The 22,616-nt window shown below is 46.3% G+C and overlaps 1 protein-coding gene across 1 annotated transcript in view; it reads left to right on the forward strand.

The window, feature by feature from the left end:
• The window catches only part of SNTG2 (syntrophin gamma 2), a 234,370-nt gene that overhangs the window by 71,767 nt on the left and 139,987 nt on the right, over positions 1-22,616 (forward strand). Inside the window, exons 2-4 of the mRNA XM_053588494.1 lie at positions 1,910-2,047; positions 16,440-16,496; positions 16,586-16,643. Of these exons, the coding sequence (XP_053444469.1) occupies positions 1,910-2,047; positions 16,440-16,496; positions 16,586-16,643 (253 nt within the window). The remainder of the gene's footprint in view (positions 1-1,909; positions 2,048-16,439; positions 16,497-16,585; positions 16,644-22,616) is intronic.

Raw genomic sequence — 22,616 nt, forward strand, 5'->3', positions numbered from 1 at the left:
TGTGGTTAACAGTATGCCAGGCTGGTCTCTATCCAGTTGCTGCCTGGGTTTGTTTTTACAGGATTTTGCCTTTTACTTTGAGTTTGAGGTTCCCTCTTTACAACTGCAGGCTTGGTCTGTGTAGCTAAGCACCACGTGCCCCCAACCACAGCATAGTGACATCCCTGCTGTGTGGCAGCGCGTGTGTGTGTGTGCAGCTGGGTGCTCAGGTGCACATGGTTTCTAGGACACGGGGAGGGGTGTTGGGAAGGAGAAGAAAATGGCTGTTGTGCTGGTGGCATGAGAAGGGTCTGTCTGTCCCTACAAGACCAGCAGTGGAGGTCTGTGCTCTGAGGCTGCTGGTGACAGCACTTACAGGAATTCTTCCAAGCTCCAGAGCATGGTGGTGGGAGAAATAGGGAGAGAGACCTGGACGTGGGTCCTTCCATCAGTTCAGGGTTCAGGGTCCCTATGGCTCCTGAGTGGGAAGAAGCCTGGACAGGCAGAGACCTGCAGAGGAGGGACAGCTGTGGGGTGTGCAGGGTCAGAGGACAGCACAGCTAGTATGGGAGTCTGACTTCCTGGCAGGTAACTCAGGTGTGTCACGGGGTCAGCCTCAGACCCTATTCCTGCAGGAAAGGGTGGCTACTCTCTGGCTCCAGTGGCAGAGGGGTGAGGACTCTGTCTTCAGTTCCCTCCTATTTGAAGCCCACACACCTGGCCAGTTGCTGTCCTGGGCTGGGCGTTCTGCCCCTGCCCGTAGCAGATGGCCCTGTGCTCTGTCTGTGGGTGTCTAGTGGGGCCATGGACCAGTAATCAGGCCCTGGGGAGAATAAGGTGGTGGGTGTGGATTTAGACATACCCTCTGGGAGGCCAGGTAGGCCTCTGCTATGTTTTCGTCTCCTGCTGTTTCCCAGGTGGTTAGAACTTTTCTGATCAGGTGATTAATTATGAGGGTCACATGCCCTCATGGGGAAATGTCCTCCTACTTCCTGAAGGGAGGGATATTTGTGCATTTTGCCATCACCCTGGGGATATGGCCCTCATGGTGCAGGCGAAGGCCACGCCCAGAGGCCCGAGATTGGCAGGGCCCCTCCTAGGGCAGTGCGGGTGGCACAGCGGGTGCTCTATGCTCTGACACTGAGTTCCACTGACCCCATATCTGGGACAGGCATGTCCACCCACAGCTCCCAGGAGTGTGTGTGTACCCAATGTCCTCAGGTTTGGGAAGAAACCCTGTAGCTGTAGCCCGGGCAGTCGGTGATGCCCATGGAAGGTGCAGCGTTTCCCAACCTATCCACGGTGTCCCTCTGACACGCATTTTTCTGCAAAGCTGATAGATTTGTCTAATTAAATTTCCTTATCATCCTTATTTTCTCACAAATCCAATGTTCATCGCTTGGTGTCCCCAGCCTCCTCAGGGCAGAAGCACACCCCCCCAAAAAAAGCCTTCAGTAAATTTGATCCCTGTGCAATTATTGTCACTGATGTTTACATTTTGGTCATTTTCAATGTGCTGCTTTTTTTCCTACTGCAAACCTACAAATCTTCATAAAAATATCTTTTGACACTTTTCAAAATGATCATTTTTATCCAAACAGCTTTTGCTAAAGTGAAAAATACCGTTCTAGAAATAGAAAAATTGATAGAGTAAAATTACTGTTAAAACCTTTAAGCCAAAAAACGAAGTCCCAGCTAATTTTCTTTTAAAAACATGTCTTATATAAACCCTATAAAAATTGCTCAAGAACAAGCACTTAAAATGCCATTGTTTTGGGATATGAATTAATCAAATCACAATCAGCTGAGCATAGCCCTTCCGTGCATATGTGACAGACACAGGGGCAATTAGGACCCTGCTGGGCAGGGTAAGGTCCACCAGGCTCCCAGTTCTCACCCTGTTTGTCTGTATTCCTGCTCTGTCCTGCAGACCAAGACCACGCTGGCTCTGCTGCATGACCCGGACTCTGCCAACACCTATGAGGTGCGCCTGAAGCTGACAAAGGAGGCTCTGATAGTTCAGAAACAGGACGTCATCTGTGTGAGTGGAGGCCACCACTGTGGGAATGTAAGTGCCACCAATTTCTCTGCAAGAGTTTCCAGTGATGAGTGGGGCAGAGGATCTTCTAGGATGATTGCTGATAAAAAGCTGCCAAGTAATAGTTAAATGTCTGAAATTGCTGCTCTGATATCACAAAATAAAATGTACTTTTCGGGTAGTATCTTTACTGTCTCCCTGACTTTCTCTGTTTCCTTCTGATATATTTTCTGTGAGGAGCTTTATATAAAAAGTAGCCCCAACTACTAAGTGAAAAATGACCTATTCTCCCTGGAAACTGAAGAGGAACATGGTGATGTGGGCTGTCTGCCCACTGAGAGGAGCAGCTCTCCCCAGGGTCATGCTGACAAGGGTCAAACAGGGGCTCCTTAGCCTCTGGCAGCCCACGGCCACTTTTCCTCTGAGGATGCAGATGTGGACAGGGTCCCCTTGGCATCAGTTGTATTCCTGATTCACAAATGAAATTTTCTTAAGGGTAAGAAGTTTATTTATTGGAAGCAGTCAAATAGTGATTGAATATTAGAGGAAATATTTTTTGTGACTTTTATCTAAAGAGGACTATAGCTGTAAGTAATGTTGGATGCATATGGTCTCAGCATCACTCAGGGACCTGCCACTCACTGCTCCCTCCTTTAAATACGCCCATCAGCTACAGAACTGATCTTCAGGAAATGGTGCAGTTGCAAATGAGTTCTGTTCAGTGTGTTTTTGAAAATGTTCCAAAAACCATTGGCATTTGCAAATTCAAGGCTGGCTCTTTTGGAGGACACAGCTTTGAGAGACCCTTGTTTATTTGGTTTTCTGAGTCTTCATGTCTTTACCTGGGAAAGGAAATGAATAGCCACCCCCATCCCCAGCTTGCAGCCCCCACCTCCGTGTTCCCTCCCTTGGTGCAGTGCTGGAAGGAGGCGCTGTCCTGAGAGCCCCCCAGGACCCGCGTGCAGGTGGCTCACGTCTCTGCGCCACAGGCGGGTCTTGCTCTTGTGGACACTAAATGTTTTTGTGCTGTATTAGCTGGAAAAAATAAATTGCACTTTTAAAATTTATGATGTCAGATTATCTGGCTAAAGTTAAGTTCTTGTCGAAAATTATAGACGCCTTTCCTGAGACAAAATAGGTGTATGTGTGTATGTATCGACTTGAGTCTACAAAGTGAGGGGAATGGTCAATCCCTGACAACATCTGTGCAGTTAGGGTTAGCATCCCCTGCTCTAAAGTGAAGGGACCCATGGGAATGCCAGTGAAGGTGGATTTCTGCCCATTCTGCTTGGCCAATTCTCCAGTGACCTCCCGGGGTTCCCGGGAGGTCAAAAAGACTCCTTTTTGGAAATGTAAAGAACATGTTTGTGGACACAGGTGCACCCCAGGGCTGAGCAGCAAGGCAGAGACTCAGAGAAAGCTTTGTAAGCATCAGGTGCGATGAGACTTTCTCGTGCATCCCAGGCCCAGTCCTATCAGAATCTACCCCTTTAGTTGGGGCACCTGAGTCTACCCCGCTTCCTCGGCTGGTTATAGAAATAGAGACATTCTTGCCATGAAAATGTACCCTGTGTTTTGAGAAGGGGAAGGATTACTTTCGACAAAGGTCATAGATTCTTTTAGAAATCCAAGGCATGGGGCAAGACATGATTGCAAGAGGGACTTTACCTAACAATTGCAATCAGTGTAACCTGGCTTATTGTACCCTCAATGAATCCCCAACAATAAAAAAAAGAAATCCAAGGCAGAACATGGTCCACCTACAGTGTCCCCAGGACACAGAGTTCTCATTGAACCCATGATATTGAATTTTTCCCATGTTCCCACCAGGGAACAATTAATTTCCACTGAAAATAATTCTGAAGAGCAGATGGAAGACCTGATAGTCCACGGTTGAACTGTCTGGTATATGGCATGTATTTACTAAGGACACAACATTAATATTAAGGTCAAGCAGAAATCGGCTTATCCCTGGGACCTCAGCATTAGATAGCTACAGTGCCAGCAGAAATAATTGCTAGTGTGTGTTGTCTAATCACCATGAGCTGACGTGCAGTAGTCACTTACAACTGTCAACATTATTATGCTACAGATGCCCGTGCGGTCCTCCCATTTCAGGTAACAGATTCGGGTGCTAGGTCTGTTGCCTCCTTCCTGCAGCCCTTGAGGCTGCTAACAGGCCACGTCTCAGCAGACGCCCTGCCTGTGAGGGCTACCTGCCACTCCGAATGTCCTCACTAAAGTCCTGTGCACAGTTCAGACTGGTATTGTGACTTTCCAGATCAGTTTGTTCTAAATAGCACTTAACATTGATAATAGATTTTTACATTCCGAGTCTGTTTCCAGTGGAAGACCTCTCTCACGTCAAAATCGGCACGCTGTGTGATCAGCTGCTCAGTAGCGAACCTCTGATTGTGCTTACATTCTTGATTGCACATGTGAGGAGATGCCACTAAAGGCTAGACGTGTGTTTTGTTTTCTTGAGCCTGCTGAAAATATAGTCACATTATCGATTAATGATAAATGTCACTTTTATCAGGAAGGAAGAGAGAAGAACTAAATTTACACCTACACAAAACTGATGTATTTTTAAATTATGCCAATTCAACATTAAAGTTTAGAGCCTGTAGATTTATATTTCATTTATTTTGAATAAATGGTGTTTTGAATGCTTCCAAGTCTCGGCGTTCTCTGTCTCCCACAAAGAGTGCCTGATTTTAGTGGAAGAGAGCCAGCCTGTCCTTAAATTTCTTTCTTAAATTAAGTTTTTTTTTTAGATTGCCTTCTTTGTTATAACCGTCACTGTACATTTGACATTTTTTTAAGTTGTAAGTTTATGTTGGTGGTTTGAATTAATGTGGTGGGAAGTTACGTAAAGACACATTTTCAATAGATCTCTATGTTGTATTTGGTATTTTAAGTCATGACAAGTTTATAGTTGGAAAGTATTTTAAAGAATTTCATGTCTTCATTTTACTATTTAGAAAATTAGGATTGAGGAAGAGGAAGTTCTTGGTCTAATGTCACAAAGGAAGTTACTGAGTTAAGGCATTAACCACTGCTCTACTAATTCATTATCCAAGAAAGGCTGTCTGATAAATTAGTGACAATGGCCCCAAAAGCTGGATGGCGCATGGCATGTTCAGAGAACCATACACAGTCCCAACACTAAACATTTGGATGACGGTGAAGTCATGGACATTTGGGGAGAAATCCAGTCCCTGACGCTGGTATTTCCACCCAGCACGGCTGGGATAGGTATTTTCATCTGTGCATTAGGACACAGCCCAGGCGCTGAGCCCCACAGGAGGTCAGATTGTACTCTTTTCTGATAAAGGAAGAAAAACCATAAAGACAGAAAATTACAAAAGTTGCATGTTTAGTGAGCAAACTTGGAAAAATATCTGTTTCTGAGAAGGGATATAGTCAGAACACCCACCCAAAAGAGCAACAGAGACACACAGATGTCCCCCAAGCACTCTGAGCCCCAGAACCTCCCGTTTTGGGTTTGGTGCTGAAATTTATATTTCTTGTGTGGCGTGAAAACACCCACAAAAAAATAAAATGAAGTTTAAGGTATCAGATTGGGAGTTTCCCAAGGTACCAAGAGAAGCAAAATGCAAGAAGCCCGGCGTCCTCTCTGGCAGAGCACACTGGACATCCAGGCCTCCCACACCTGCCAGGCAAAAAGTCCAAAGGAACCTGTGAGATCCCCACCAAGATTATTAAAATTAAATGCATGAATTGACCCACAGAGAATTGAGGATCCAAAACCATCTGATTCACAACATAAAATACTATTATGTTTTAGGACATAAAAAAGGTTATAAAAAGTATGAACAAGGAATAAGGAGTCAGAAAAAGTGACCCAGCAGATGTGAAAACACCAAAGAGAATGTCCAGATAAGAAAATGAAAGTGGGGCGGCGCCTGTGGCTCAAGGAGTAGGGCGCAGGTCCCATATGCCGGAGGTGGCGGGTTCAAACCCAGCCCCGGCCAAAAAAAAAACACACACAAAAAAAAAAAAGAAAAGAAAAGAAAATGAAAGTGATGGGTGGAGTCAGCCTCGCGTACTAGCCTCGTGTACCGCTGGACAGATGTGAAAATACTATGGGGAGACAGAATGAAGCTGGATGTGGGGATGGACAGGCTGCTGACCACCGAGGACGAGTGACCGGAGGGAAGGGCACAGGGAGAGGGGTCATCCAGTGCTGTCACCGAGGTCATGGTGGCCTCCAGAGAGGTGGGAAGCCTTCCTCTTTCCTGGCTCCTTGGGAGAGTCTGACTTCCCCGTGGGAAGGCTGAGACTGGTTTGACTTATCAGAATTAGGTCCAGGATGTGTTTCTCCGCTATTTGGGACGTCTGGCCCAGCCAGACCTCTTCCCTCCCCTCCTCTCTTCTGCTCTTCCTCTGCTCCCCTCCCCCAGCAGCACCACGGAGGCCAGTCCCGCCCTCTGCGAGGCTGCAGTGTCCCCACACCTTGCGGTCAGGTTTGCTCTCATCTTTGCTTCCTCTTGGTATCTCCTCACCTGTGCAGGTGAGTCAAAGTGATCTCTGAATGACTGGGCACATGGGCTAGTGAATGCATAAGCTGATGCCTTTTAGACATGTAAGTTAAAATCACTAAGTAACATCTAGTAATGTACTAATCGACTCATTTTCATGGTTCTGAACCTTCAAAAGGCATGTACAAACTGGTTCAGGTAATTACAATGGTCCATTGAGTTTTTTGAAATCATTTTCAAAATACAGATTTATTGCTTACATAACACGTAATGTGAAGGAAACCAAAGAACTGTTATTTCAATTTTGATTGAAGTCATTAAGTGCTCCAAGATTGTTGAAAGGAAATGCCATGTATGATACCCAAAATTCTATAATTGCTTATTTGTGATAAAGTGTTTTACAAAGACTTTTATTTACCTGCATTTATACCCTGTTGTTAACTTTTCACTGATAAATATTTATTAATTTAATATTTTTTTCCATCTCCATCAGACCCCAGCACAAAATCCATTTATTTTCAGCTTCTGAAATGCAATTTCTACATCTTCATGCCACGAGTGGGTTCAGAACCCCTCGTTCACACCCACACATCCCCCTGGTTCCCTGGGTCTGTTCAGGGAGTGACCCCGGGGACCTGTGAGAAGTGGCTTCCAGTCAGCTTGGCCCTCACCCCACTAAGCTCACCAGGACAAGACAATGCCGGGACACACAAAGTGTAGCAGAGACAAAAACAGGAACAAGGGTGTCAGGCCTTTCACTTGCTCCTGATGAGCTCACCAGTTGAAGAAGAGTATTTGGGTGGCTCCACATTAAAATTTTAATGTGAGTAATTCACTCACTTGACTCCTGTTTTGTCCCAGGGAAATCTCTCTCTATATATATATATTTAAATATATATTAAATAATAATAATATATATTAAATAAATATATATTTATTCTGGAAATATATATATTTATTCTGGAAATATATATATATATATATATATATATATATATATATATTCTTGCCAATTGCCCAGATGGCTTTAAATTGGAACCAACCTGCTACGACGGTCACTAGGGCACTTGCACACATGTCAGGGTTAAGGACCAATTCTTGCTTGAAATTTATTTCCCTTATAATTAAAATGGCCACTGCCCTATATTTTGCATGAATTTATATCCAGAAGATGTGTTTCCAGAGCAGTGGACTGTGTGGTGAGGGAGTGACCAGTGTACAAACAAAGCGTGATACACAAGTGTGGAAAAGGATCAAGTAGATCCAGGAGCAGGTGATTTGTGAACTGGCTGTTGCAGCCGCTGAAGCGAGAGGGTTAACAAGGACTTTGAAATTCATAGCTTAGGGAGAAGACAGGATGGTCTCTCTGAAAAGGCAGTGGAAACAAGTAACAGAACCCAGTCCTCAGCAGAAGATTCGGAATTTACTTCCCAGGTCTGCCTGGTGGCTGACTCCCCAAATTCCCCTCCGCCTTAGCCTCCAACACTGCAGAACTTGATGGCGCTCACGTTGGAGTTTACTGAACAAGGGAAGTTCTGGTTTAGAGAACATGAAAACCCCCCAGTAGCGACTGGTGTGGCCATATTCATTGTAAAAGTTTAAACCAAAGTTTAGTTAAGGATAAAATAGCTCATACATGTTTGTGTACATGGGTGTACACATACAGCACACCTTATACAGAAATGAAATACAAAAATATATCATTCCAATGTAAGTTTAAATAGAAATTATAGTAGCAAAGACATTTTGTATACTCTGCAAAACATTTTAATTATTTTTTCTTTTAATTAAATAATTTTTCAAGCAAAAGTTGAAAAGTAAACAGAATGTCCTAAAATTACCTTTCATATTGAGTTTCTGCCCACATATTTGCCTTCAGCCTCTCTTCTCAAAGAAATGAAATGCGTGGACCCTTGTGCTGGCTCCTCCCTGACTCCTCCCAGAGGAGGAAGGTTCCATTTAATTTTGAAAGTTCTTCCTTCATATGTATTTCTCCGTAGACACCATATATATTTTTGTGCATCTTATGAATTTGCGATGAGTAGAATGACCTTGTCTCTCTTCATTCTGAATCTCATGCTTTTCTCCATTTCTCTGTGACCCATGGGGCTATGATCGGCCTATTCAGTCTATTCCTTTTACACTGTAAGTTGTCATGTGAATCATCCAGGGTTGACTGCTATGTTCCACACATTCTTGTTTGGATTTAGCCCCCCACCCCCGAAAGGCTTTGCATTTTCAATATTGCCGGTCTATCTATTCTTATAGCCCTTACTATCCAGTGATGGCCACAGTCTCTCAGAATTAATTGTTGACCTGCATGTAATTCTCTGTGTTGAGGCTTTGCAGGATGGGTGTGGCTGTGTAACAGGTGTTTGTGAATGACCGTGGGCTCATGCTCAGCTGAGCTGGGGCTAAGCTGCCAGGTGTCCCTCAGTCCTGACTGACAGGACAAGCAAGGCCAAAGAGAGTCCCAGCCCCCCAGGTCTGTCCAGACTGCAGAACAGATGCCCACTGGAGGGTCCAGATGTGAGGATCTGGGCCCCTCTTGCTGCCCAGGGGCCAGGCTGGAGAGCCATGGATGTGGTCAGAGGGGAGGGTGTTCCCAGGTTTCCTGTCCAGGCATGTGGCTGGGTACACACGCATAGGCTATGGCCAGCAGGGCCCGTGGGTCCCCATGCACCTTCTGGATGTCAGTCGAAGGTGGGGAGGGCTGCCTGCCTGCTGGTATGACTGTTCTGGCCACCTAAGTTTGGACCCGGAAGAATCATGCTTAAGACTTTGCCCTGGGGCCAGATGCCGATGTCCAGAGGAGCCGGAGTTCCACAGGGACTTTTTGTATTTTTATATCTAGGAGATGTGATAGTCTTTCAGAAGCTGTAAGCCCAGAATATTGATTTTTACATCCTAATGTGGGTTTGATTCAACATCTGAACTGAACAAATATGCACAATAGTTTTCAAGTAACCTGTACTGGTTTGAAATCATCACTTCAGTCCATTGAGGAGTGGTTTACTCATTTCAAATGATGAAGCCAGCTTCTTCATCTTATTCAGGAAATTTTAATTGAGACTTTTACCGTATTTAGATATTTATAATGCACACTTTTTTTCCCAAATATTTGAGAGAAAACTAAGGATACACATTATACTTGGGTAATACTACTGTATCTATGTAAATGCTGTTTGTTCTTTTATTTATACTCATGCATTAAAAGTGAAACTCTGGAAAGCAATAACTACACCCATATGCAAAATAATAGCCTAGAATATGATAATCAGTTTTGTTGAACCTGTGATGAACTTGTGGGAAGCACCTTGTCCCACAGTCACCAGTGAGGGCAACTCGTCACCCCCACCACTGCAGGTGCAGCAAGGCCTGGATCTGTGCACCTGCAAAGCCAGCAGCTGGGACGTGGCAGTTCAGATCATCCCACACAGGTTGGGGCAGTGCATGCTAAAGAGAAGGGTGCTTTACCCAGCCCCCAGGGCATGACATGGGGTGGCTCGGCATCCCAGCAGCTGGCGGTCGGGGCCAGGAGCAGCACAGTCCCCCCGCCCCTGCGTGGTGCCATGTGCCCCCACCGCAGCCTCGTGGTGCCTTCCCGCCTTCCTCAAGGCCACCGAGGCAGCAGCAGACAAGCAGAGGTCTGAGGCCTGAAACTCAGGAAGGGCAGTACTTCCAACACAATGAAGGAGAGCTCTTGGCCTTCCGTGATGCGTAAATATCACACGTTTGTTACTGATACATAAAATTTCTTATACCTTGGCGGCACCTGTAGCTCAAAGGAGTAGGGCACTGGCCCCATATGCCAGAGTTGGTGGGTTCAAACCCATTCCCAGCCAAAAACTGAAAAAAAAAAAAAACATTTCTTATACCTTGTATCTGTTCTTGTGTTTTTCTAATTGTTTGAAAATACATACATTTTTATACCATAATATGTTAAAAAATAAATGCTGAAATTTCTTCATAATACAAAAAGTACCTAAATACAAACAAATAAAATTTGAATTAAAAAATTAAAATGAAAGTTTTTTTTTTTTTTTGTGACAGAGTTTCACTTTGTCACCCTCGGTAGGGTACCATGGCATCACAGTAACCTTGGGCTTAGGCCATTCTCTTGCCTCAGCCTCCCGAGTAGCTGGGACTACAGGCACCCACCACAATGCCTGGCTATTTTTTGTTGCAGTTTGTCCAGGGCCAGGTTCAAACCCACCACCCTCAGTATATGGGGCCGGCGCCCTACTCACTGAGCTACAGGTGCCGCCCCAAATGAACGATTTTATAATATGCTCTTGTGCATTGTACCTGGGAGGACATTATACAGGGCAGAATACGTAATTTTCAGAGAGGAGAAAGATCAGCCACCTAGTTCCACAGGTACCTTCCAGAGCCCATTAACACATTGTTTTCTGAAATAAAACATGAGTTTTTATAAGTATTCTTCATGTGTGAAGGTGAAATAAAATACCTCAGAAAAAACTTTTCTTTACATTTCTGATTTTTTAAATTTGTCTTTCAGACCCATCAATTATGTCATTAAAAAAACTTATGTCTGGGTCCCCTTGGCCCCCACATCTGATCTCTTCTTAGAAGGGAGGGGCTTCTGGCAACAATTTCCTGATAGGAAGAGGATGAGCCACCACCTGGGGAGGGGACATGTGGCTTCCACACCTCACTGGTCCTCCGTGACAGGACGTGCTTGGAGCTGGATAGACCCAGGGTGGGTTGGGGCTAGTGCTGAGGTCACAATACACAGTTATTGTAGAACTGGCTAAAATCTTATTTCTGAAAATTATAATATTCAAACCTGAATGTGAGTTTGTACCTGTAACAAGTTTAAATTTAGTATTATGTCCATAATTTAAATGTCTGAAGTAAAAATGCGTGGCACAATCCTACATGTAATTCCGTAATAACCCGAAGGAGAATATTTTTGAGTGCCAGAATCAGAACTGTAACTTAAAGTGCCCCAAAGTCACGTTTGTGTCTGATGAAAACTATGGAATGGTTAGGGCGGCACCTGTGGCTCAAAGGAGTAGGACACTGGCCCCATATGCTGGAGGTGGCGGGTTCAAACCCAGCCCTGGCCAAAAAAAAACTATGGAGTGGGTAAGAATTCTGTCTTAGAAAACAGCTCTATCTCAAAATATTTATAGTCAGAAGATAACAGACATCGCAAGTCCTACTTTAATGATGCCGGCCGCCAAGATGTGCACGTGAATTAAATGTCAGTGCATAGCTTGGGATTAAATGATAAAATGCAGAAGAATGTTTTCTGAAAGCCCATATCTCATATCTGTGAAAGAAAAAGCTGGATTGAATTTGAAAAGAATTTATTGAACAATTATCTTAGATTTCAGACTCAATTCTCCGGAAGTTTTGTTGTGCATTTTGGAGGTTTTCTGAATTTGTTCTTTTGATTAGTGAGTGAGGCCCCTGAACATGGAAGATGAAAAAGGCCTTTGTGGGAGAAATGCTCCAGGGAGGCGCCAGAAATCTCAGATTATTTTCATACTTGAGCCCATGGTCAGCTCATTGTCCAGCAGGGTCTTGGGGGGTTGACTCTGAAGAGTGCCCTGGCACAGTGAATAAAATAGTGGACTGATGCTTCTGAAGACACACCAGTTTCTGTGCAGACAGCTTTTCTCTAGGCACCTATTAATTGTGGAAAACGCTGCCCAGAGCACTCAGCTAAAATGCTCAGGTGTGGCCTGGCTGTGCAGGAGGAAGGAGACCGTGGGCGGCCTTCAGTGGAAATAGTTTTAATTAAAATCTGCAGAAGTTTTGTTTCCCATTTGCTTTTCACCATCCACTAATTTTACAAATGTTTTTAAAATTAAAGTTCTCAGATGTGCTAATGTTATAATTATTTTAGAGCCTCACTAGCCATAGAATGCTCATGTATATAGTACGCAAACAATGGGCTGGCTGCTCTTACTCTCAGCCTAGAAGCTCTGCATGTCCTGGGAGCTTGAAGGAAGTGGTTTTACAAAGACATCCTTCTATAGAGGAGAATAATCATGGCTAATCTTATGAAACATGGTGGTTTGAAACATGCTTTCCCAATTGTCTCAATCAGCATCTATCTTAGCTCTGGTAGCCCTAACACATTGCCAGACTGGGCCGCTGAGACAGCAGGACTTTATTCCTCAAAGTTCTGGAGGCTGAAGCCCACACCCCAGGTGCTCTGATTTGGTTCTGGATGAGGCCCTGGCAGGTGGTGGTCTGGTGGGGGGAGAGGGAGAAAGAAACAGAGGGAGGGAGAGGGGGAGAAGGAGAGAGAGGGGGTCCTTGGTGTCCCCTCCGTCCGAGGATGCCTGCCCTGATCTGGATTCCACTTCACATCCTCCCTGAACCTCAGCTCCAAGGCCCTGTGTACAGATGAAGTCACATTGGAGTTTCAGACTTCACCGTGAATGGTAGGGGGACTGTTCAGTAGCAACTTTGTACATTGTATGCATATTACAATGCTCATTTTCCAGCTGCAGAAACTCAACTTTAGAGAAATTGAAATGAGTGGCCAAAATTTGCACAAAAAGAACATTTTAGCAGATCGCATAGAACAAATATTTAAATATTTTTCTGTCTTAGGCATCATAATAGATGATAGGCTCTTCAAGTTCTATCAAATGAGTATTAAAGATGTGTATGATGTCATATTATTCTTGCTTATCTTATTAAGAATATGAGCCCAGATTTTTGGTGTACACTGACTGACTGCCACAGGTGATCAGTTTCATGATATTTCTTTTGAAATGTCAAGGATATTTCAGGGTATCTTCCTGAGATCTATAAGTGAATAAATCAACAGCTTTAAAATGTCATTATTTGGCAAAGTCAATTGAGGCAGAAACCGTTACCTTATAGCCTCTTGAAATATTATATTTTCTCTGTTATATACTTTCTCTCTTGAGGTTCAAATGCTTAGATTAATGGCAGAAATTAAAAAACAACTCTATTGAGCATTTTCAGAAATCCTAGATAGATCCCAGCTGAAATGAGAGTAGACAGTTCTGTTTCCTTATCTTCTGTTGCTCAGGAAAGTTCTCTCCAAGACCAGGCCAGGCACTGTGTGGCAGGTGGCCCCTCCCTGTGTCTCTCATGCCTGGGGCACTCCGAGAACTTGGGTCTGTTGGACTGAACTGACCCTTCTCTGCAGTTGACACTCACAGGGGCACTGCTGGCCTGGAAAGTCAGCCTTCTATACGGTTGGGAGGACGACAGTTCCCCCCAAGGAATCTCTCCTTCTCCCTCTCCTTCTTAGTAGGAGACACTCTTGGGCACCCTGTCCCACAATGGATTTATTTCTTCCAGCTTTATTGAGGTTTAATTGATAAATAAAAACTGTTATGTATTTAGCATGTGTCTGTACACACGGATGGTATGAGGTGATTATCACAGCAAGCTAATGACCGTATTTTGCGGTGTAAAATGCACTCCAAAGCATAGCACACACCCACGATTTTGGTTCAGACTTTCAGAAAAATGCCCTTCAAGAGAGTGGCTGGCTTTTGGCCAAGAGAAACCCAAGTGGGGAGGGCTGACCCTTCCCTGATAACTGTGCAGATGTCACTGAGATGGCCTCACACATGGCCAGCAGACCAAGAGCTTTGGACACACACATCGCCTCATGTAGTTGCTTTTATGTGTGTGGTGGGCAGGGGTAAGCTCTGTCCCGTTAACTAAACTCAAGTGCGAAACAGTCCTTGTGATATGGGGCCAGTGAGGGCACCAGAGGGCATGCTCAGCTCATGGAGAGGGAGAGACAGACCCCAGAGACACCAGACCCCTCCAGACAAAGTGAGGGCTTTGCACAGCTGGAGCAAAAGGAGTTAATGGGCACCAGTCTCTGGGCCAGTATTCCTAATAGAATCAGTAAAGTAACAGTTAAACTGTTCAGAAAGCCGTTGGGAAGCAGCTGCCTATGACCTGCATGTCCTGAGGTCAGGTTATAAGGTTAATCACAAAGGGCTGGGGCGGCACCTGTGGCTCAAAGGAGTAGGGCGCCGCTCCAGTATACTGGAGGTGACAGGTTCAAACCCAGCCCCGGCCAAAAAACAAATCACAAAGGGCTGTCACTGTAGGGAAGGTAAGTCTGGATCGTACAGTAATTCACCTGTCCTCAGAGGGCCCAGCTGGCCACATGCTAGTGCTGTCCCTGTGTGGGGCAGGGAGTGGGAGGGTGGGAGTCGGATTGCACTCAGGCCCGCCCACACCTGTCTTCTGCCTCACCTTGCCTTAGTACTGACGGTCACCCTGCCTGTCTCAGCACCCTGGGGCTCATCCTGCCTCCTGACCCTTTGTGGCCTTGGTCCTACATCCCCTCCACAGACCCTGTAACCCACTTCTGCAAGTCCATCTCAGATTCTTCAGGTGAGCGAGGTCATCTGTGCCTGGCTTTCCCATGTGGCGTGACGACCCCAGGTCCATCATGCTGCCCAGTTACAGGGCAGCACAGTGTCCCCTGGTGTGCACCCCATTGTCTTACCACTCATTTGTGGATGGACAGTGGGGTTGAGTCCATATCTCGGCCATTGTCAGCAATGCTGTGGTGACAGTTTAAAATCACGTGTGTTGTTGCTGTGATTGAACTGTGTGGATGGGCAGCCTCCTGGCGTGTTGTCAGAGCATGAGGTGGTAACAGGAGTCAGCACATTCTCCACAGGCGCCAGCCCGACTTTGCCACCCACCAGTCTCTCTCTCGTTTGCAAATAGCCTGGACGAGGAAAACCAAACTGGCCACTCTGAAGGGAAGTCCCTGGAATACAGCTCTTTGTCCTCGTAGGGTGATAAAAATATTGCATCAGTTAAAAATCATGATCTTTAAAAGAAAAAAACAAAACCCAATGTAGTAGAATTTCCCGTTAAAGAGTCACTGGGGGTGTTTCTGTGTACAGACTTTAACTGCAGGTACAGTTGCTCTAGATCTTAGCGTCTTCACTTTGTGTTTATGTTCGTTACTAAGAAAAAGCTACAAGTGGGTTTTACAGGTTGTGAGACACCTATAAACACTATGGCAATTTTCTCCTCAGCTCCCACTTCTGCACCTGCACGGTGGCCAGAGCCAGTCCCCACGTGGGACAGGAGCCGCGAGGCCCCAGCAGTCCACTCCTGCCTTTGGTCTCACACCTCTGTTCTTACTTTGCAAACATAGGACTTCTTAGAGCCATGTCGGTCTGAAAGTGCTTGTCTCGCACTTAAAAATCAGATACTGGCGTTGTCGTTTTCCTGGTGTCCATCTGAGCTGAGCACCCTTTGCTCCCCTCCGCCCTGCCCTCAGCTGCCTTCCTGGTGCTCATAAGGGCGCCCGTCACCCACACCTGCCTGCAGTTGGCAGCGATCCCTTTAGTCAGATGAGGTCTCAGCACATGTGTGCCAATCAATACCTCAGGGATTTGGAGATTTTACCATTTCGGTAGCCACCTAAGATATATCACACATTTAGCTTTTATCATTTAGGCTGCATTTAGGCTACCAGGGAACAATAGCCAGGGGCCATGAAAAATCTGTAATTCCTGAATTAATATTAGTCCCTGGAAAATTGTTCTAAGTGTCACTGGCCTTCACAGTGACATGGTGAAGAGGGTGCTGGGTCTCGGGTTAGTGGGAGGAGAAAGGGTTGCTTGGGGCGGCTTGTCTGTGCACACTGTGGGCCAACTGCTCCCCCTCCAGGTCCTGCTCCTTGCAGGCAGAGTGTGGGACTCGAGGGAGCAGGCCTGCTGCCGTCCTGTCTCTGTGTCCACATGTGCAGCACCACAGGTCCCAGGTCTAAAACACCTGTCCCCACAGCATTTACATGGTGCTGCTTTGGGAACATAATTTAACAATTCTTTAAGTTAAGAAGTTGTTTTGCATTCACAGTCTGATAGTGTGTTTTTACCTAAATTTGATATGTTTTCTAAAATTTTTTAAAGCACAGAACTGTTGCACTTCGCAGACAGCCTGTCGGCGGCTTGGGCCTGAGTATAAAGGTAGGAACATGCCCTTCTCACTTCCTGCTTTGTGCCAGACCTTCTGGGGGAGCAGCGGTAAGGGAATCTTCCCGATCTGTGTCTTCCAGGGGGGTGCTGAGCACAGCGTGCCTGTCGTCATATCCAGGATATTTAAAGACCAAGCAGGTAAGATGCCAGGACCACAGCAGATCACTTAAGATGATAAAAATTCACAAATGCTTATTTCACTTGCTGACGGAAACTGCCTCATCACTCTGTGGCTGCATCCCGCTTGTGTCCCCAGCCAGCACCAGCCACCAGCACTGCCTTCTCGCCCACCCCCCATTGGTCCTCAAGCCCTTAGGAGAGATGCTAATTCTGGAGCCACATTATCCTCAAAGGCACTGGCAATCCAGGGGTTTGCACACAAATTTCTCAAGGTAGAAACTCAGGAGAAAATTGAGGAGCATTAAATACATATGAGAAATGAGAGGTGGTCGCTGAAGTCTCCCGTATAAAGCCTGAGCAGAATTCTGGGCTCCTCTAGTGCATCAGGGGCCAGGCCACCCCAAGTGAATAATTAATGTCTCATTATGAGGCCACCGATGTGGGATTGGAGAGTGAGGGATGGCTGCAGACTGTGTGCTCTGAGAGTAGACCTGTTAGACGGCACTTCCCTGCCCAGCTGCTAGCAGGTTCTGGAGTCCAGTGGGCATGACCCTCCCTGCTGCCTCCACCGTTAGTCCCCTGCGGTCAGTTCCTCTCCCCATCATGGCCCACCCAGTCTGTCAGCCCACACCCTAGGCAGCTCCTGGGTTTGTCAGGCTCCTATGACTCACCTGCGTTATCTGGAACAAGGAAAGACATCTGGGCATACACCTGCTGTTGGAGGTGGGACCTTATGCCCTTGAGGACCAGACTTGGAACAGGAAGTACTTGGAGTCCTAGAGGCATGGGGTTGTCCCAGGGACCTCAGGTGCCCATAGGGGTTTCCCAGTGACCTCATGTGCCTGCGTGGGGCTGTTCCACTGACCTAGTGTGCCCAAGTAGGGCTGTCCTGCTGACGTTGTATGCCTAAGTAGGACTGTCCCGCTGACCTCGTGTGCCCACATGGGGCTGTCCCGCTGACCTGGTGTGCCCATGTAGGGCTGTCCCTCTGACCTGGTGTGCCCACATAGGGCTGTCCTGCTGACTTGGTGTGCCCATGTGGATCTGTCCTGCTGACCTTGTTTGCCTATGTGGGGCTGTCCCGCTGACCTTGTGTGCCCACGTGGTGCTGTCCTGCTGACCTGGTGTGCCCATGTAGGGCTGTCCCACTGACCTGGTGTGCCCACACGGGGCTGTCCCGCTGATCTGGTGTGCCCACGTGGATCTGTCCCGCTGACCTTGTTTGCCTATGTGGGGCTGTCCCGCTGACCTTGTGTGCCCACGTGGGGCTGTACTGCTGACCTGGTGTGCCTATGTGGGGCTGTCCCGCTGACCTGGTGTGCCCATGTAGGGCTGTCCCACTGACCTGGTATGCCCACACGGGGCTGTCCCGCTGATCTGGTGTGCCCATGTGGATCTGTCCCGCTGACCTTGTTTGCCTATGTGGGGCTGTCCCGCTGACCTGGTGTGCCCATGTGGGGCTGTACTGCTGACCTGGCATGCCCATATGAGGTTGGCCCAGAGACCTCCTGTGCACCAGCCTAAAAAGCAAAGCCAGGTACCACTATAGCCCTGCACTGGTTTGGTCCTAAACGGGAAGGGGGTGTCTCTCTCCACCCTCTGTCAGAAACATGCAGGTTTGGGTCAGAGCAGAGAATAAACTCATACTTTTCCTCAAAATTTTCTTACTCATTTCCCCTGATGTTACCCAAATTGTGAGCCTAATGTGCAGACAGATGGCGCTGGAGATAATGGGTAGGGCTTAGGCTGGGGTGTCTCTAACCACAGAGCCCTCCAAGCACCTGGAGGCCGAAGGACAGAACAGTCAGGGATGGTGCCAACAGAAAAGAGCCCAAGCTCTGACAGTGATTTGAAGAGGTTTGTGCTGTAACCGTGGCCTGGAGAGCCAGCCCAGGAAGCCCTGAGCAAGTGGACTGCGTGGCTGGGTCACAGTCTGGTCATGTACATGTCAGGGAGACAGGAATTACATGTCAAGTCATAAAGCAAACATGGGAGGTGAACATTGCTGTGCTCTGTAAAGGCAGGATATCTCACAGCTGGAATTACAGGGTCTCGGTGGGTCTAAAAAAATCTTTGATTTGTATTGGTTAAAAAAAAAAAAAAATGAAGCTTTGTCTAAAGACTTGGAATGTTTTAAGTGAAGACCAGGAAATCTGTTAAGTAAAAACCAGTCTCAGGACACATAACTGCCAGGGTGGTTTAAGCTTTGCCTTACATGGCCTTGGGCCTGGGCATGAGTTAGCGTCTTACTGTACCAAGGGCATCTCCAAGAAGGGAGGGGGCAAGATGAGGCATGTCTGACCTCCCTTCTCACGGCCAGCAACTCAGCTTTAGGATTTTTCTGGGGTCCTCTTGGCCAACAGGGGGTACATTCAGTCAGCTAAGCTTTTATTTTAGTTCACAATGTGCATTCCTAGAGCCATTGGACCAGATGTTACAGGAGATGGCCTTCTGTCTCAAAGATTGTCTGAGTGAAAAATGGATTTCCACAATAGTTCTGAATGTGTTCAGAGGGAAGATCTGTATAACGATTCCTTTTCACCAGAGGACATAGTACGTTTTTCTGCATTTTGGGTCAGCTTACAAAACCTGCCTTTAAGCTTGCAGCAGACAGGATGGTGTTTTATCAGAACTGAGGGTGGGTGAGCCATCAGCCCAACTGTTGGCCTTGGCCCCCAGGCTACTGAGGAAGCCAGCAGAGCTTATAAGTTAACAGAAAACTCCAGTGTCAGGACCTGCTCAGTGGTGTTTTCCTCGGTAACAGGAAAGAGTTTCAGCTGTACGTAAAAAAAGAAGTTTTAGTTATGACCAAAGATAGTAGGAAAAGTAAAAGGAATATGCAAGTCTCCAAGGAAAATGGTAATTCCTTTTGAGATTTTTAGAGCATTTCAAAACAAACATTGTGATTAAATTGAACAAAGTATTTTGTTGTACACATCTAGTGTTGTAACTGTGGAGCTGACAAGCTGTGCAGAAGCTGTACGCTCCAGCACATTGAAAGTAGATTCTACAAGGGGGAGATAAATCAATTCCTTATTGCACTGGGCATGTTTAATTACTTTTGCACCACTGTAAACAATCTGCTTGACTGATTAATAATTGAAAGAAAGATTGCCCAAGTGCATTTCTGTTTCTATAATCTTTGTGAAAATTCTCAGTTCTTTTAGGATTTTTTTTAAACTCGTGGACACAAATGTAAGTCACAGAAAAGAAAGACAAGAAAGTAAGATTTAAAAAAAAAAAAAAAGAAAAGAAAGTAAGATTAGCCAACAGATAAAATTTAATGGAGGATTTTTATGACCAATTTTTTTTATCTGTAGAGAGATAAATAGGCCAAAGCTACCACACATATCACAACCTGAATGTGAAAATGGGGTGCAGTTTTAGGAATGTGGTGCCAACCACATCTGGTGTCCGTGAGATGGTGAGCCATCCTGAGGTGGCCAGGGCTGAAGAAAATGGGACGCAGAAGAAGCCAGACTTGGCTGACTGGCACAGCTTTCTTCTGAAATTACAGCTTTTCTCCCAAGAAGCCAGGAGCTTCAGGGGCCAGTCCAGTGGGTGTCTCACAGGAACCCCAATCTTCTTCCCAACCTCCCACACTTGCCATGCACATTTGCTACAGATGCTCAAGCCAGACACTTGCTGCCTGGTCTCGGGGACCAGCACACTCTCCAGGCTTGCCTGCCCAGTGTGGCCACAGCAGGGGCTCAGGGCCTTGCCCAGCCCAGGTGGTGGGGATTCACTGCTCCTGTTCCCTCTGCGCCTGCCCTTTCCCCACCAGGGTCCATTCCACCTGCTGACACCAGAGTGAGCCTCTCAGAGACACAGTTCTCAATTTTCATTGGGTGCATATTCTATAATAAAACCTCTTGGCGAAGTCTTGCATAAAATGCCTCAATGAAATATGAGGTTCTAGGGATCAAGAGTTTAGCCTCACTTACTTCACATCTTTAGGCACAGAATGAGTTTTACAGGCAAGGGTAGACTGCACTGAATCTCTGCAGAAAGTGACTCACGAGTCTGGCATCAGGATAAAGTGGATCTGGGTGATAGTGTGGGACTTAGTATACAGGTACCAAGAGACCCCAGGACTAGAGTGGAACTATACTAGTGCCATAGAGACCCAGAGAGTTGGAAAAGAGCTCAGTATGCCAGTGCCATGGAGACCCAGAGAGCTGGAAAAGGGCTCAGTATGTTAGTGTCATAGAGACCCAGAGAGTGGGAAAGGGGCTCAGTATGCTAGTGCCATGGAGACCCAGAGAGCTGGAAAAGGGCTCAGTATGTTAGTGCCATAGAGACCCAGAGAGCTGGAAAAGGGCTCAGTATGTTAGTGCCATGGAGACCCAGAAGCTGGCAAAGGGCTCAGTATGCTACTGCCACAGAGACCCAGAGAGCTGGGAAAGAGCTCAGTATGTTAGTGCCATGGAGATCCAGAGGGCTGGAAAAGGGCTCAGTATGCTAGTGCCATAAAGACTCAGAGAGCTGGGAAAGGGCTTAGTATGCTAGTGCCATGGAGACCCAAAGAGCTGGAAAAGGGTTCAGTATGTTAGTGCCATAGAGACCCAGAGAGTGGGAAAGGGGCTCAGTATGCTAGTGCCATAGAAACCCAGAGAGCTGGAAAAGGGCTCAGTATGTTAGTGCCATGGAGACCCAGAAGCTGGAAAAGGGCTCAGTGTGCTAGTGCCATGGGGACCCAGAGAACTGGAGTGAGGTTCAGTATGCTGGAGTCCATGGAGACTCTGAGAGCTGGAGTGAGGCTCAGTATGTTAAGGCCATAGAGAACCACAGTGTTGGAATACAACTTCCTATGTCCAGAGACCCAGAATGCTAGAGAATAGGACCTTGACAGCATCAGACATACAGCTGTTATCCAGACATAAAAGTGTCAAGCGTGAACTTAATTGTTAGAACTAGTATGTTTTCTGAAAGCAAAAGCAGCATTGCACACTCCCCCAAAGCATCATTTCATTACTACTCATAGCAGTTTGCTCTTAATGGCAACCCAGTTCCTACTCTGTAAAGAGGAGGAGGAATGCAGAGCTCCTCTGTGTTTTGGTGGAGGAGGAATGCAGAGTTCCTCTGTGATTGGTGGAAGTTGAATGTGCCCTTTCTAGACCAGCGGTACCTGGTCACTGAGACAGTGAGCGCAAACCACAGGGAGATGCATGTGGAGAAATGGGACGAACCTTGGGTGTCAGAACTCGCCATCTGAGTCTGAGTCCCTTACACTGGTGCTCGGCCTTGTGAGAAGAGCTTCCATTTCATCAGGGCTTCGTTAAGCTGTGTGCCGTGTCCAGTGTGTATTATTCACACTTCACAGGTCAGGAGCTGGGCAGCGGGACTACGGGATGCCCAGTTTCTCGTGGCCAGGGAGGATAGTTACAAACTTAGATTTTTGTCTCAAAATTCAGTTCTTCCCACCACAGCACGTTATTATGTACTAGTGAAGTTCATCCTCAGCCCCCACTTAATTCATTTACTAAATAATGTAATAGTAGAAAATAGCTTTATAAATAGTATTTCATGCTACTCGGGAGGCTGAGGCAAGACAATCGCTTAAGCCCAAGAGTTTGAGGTTGCTGTGAGCTGTGATGCCACAGCACTCTCCCAAGGGCGACATAGTTAGACTGTCTCAAAAAAAAAAAAACAAAAAAAAAAAAAGAAAACAATAATATTTCATGGAGAATTTGGATAGCCCTGCTCCCTACACCTAGTTTCAGAAGACAAATGGAACAACTGGAAACAACTCGGAAAACTACAATATAAATGGGGGGAGTGGATTGTACATAAAAAAGGGCAAAAAGAATTAAAACCATTCAGTCTTTTTGATGTGGAATGCTCATTATTCAGTACAAGTAAATGTCCTGTCTAGAAAGAGTCTGCCCAACCTACAGTCCAACCTACAGCCTGAACGTTGGGCTAGGAATAGGCCACTGCGTTATTGGTAAAGCTACTCACACATTTACACAGAATACCCATGTCTATAAC

This window comes from Nycticebus coucang, chromosome 4 (assembly GCF_027406575.1).
Source record: "Nycticebus coucang isolate mNycCou1 chromosome 4, mNycCou1.pri, whole genome shotgun sequence".
In the NCBI taxonomy this organism is placed as follows: domain Eukaryota; kingdom Metazoa; phylum Chordata; class Mammalia; order Primates; family Lorisidae; genus Nycticebus; species Nycticebus coucang.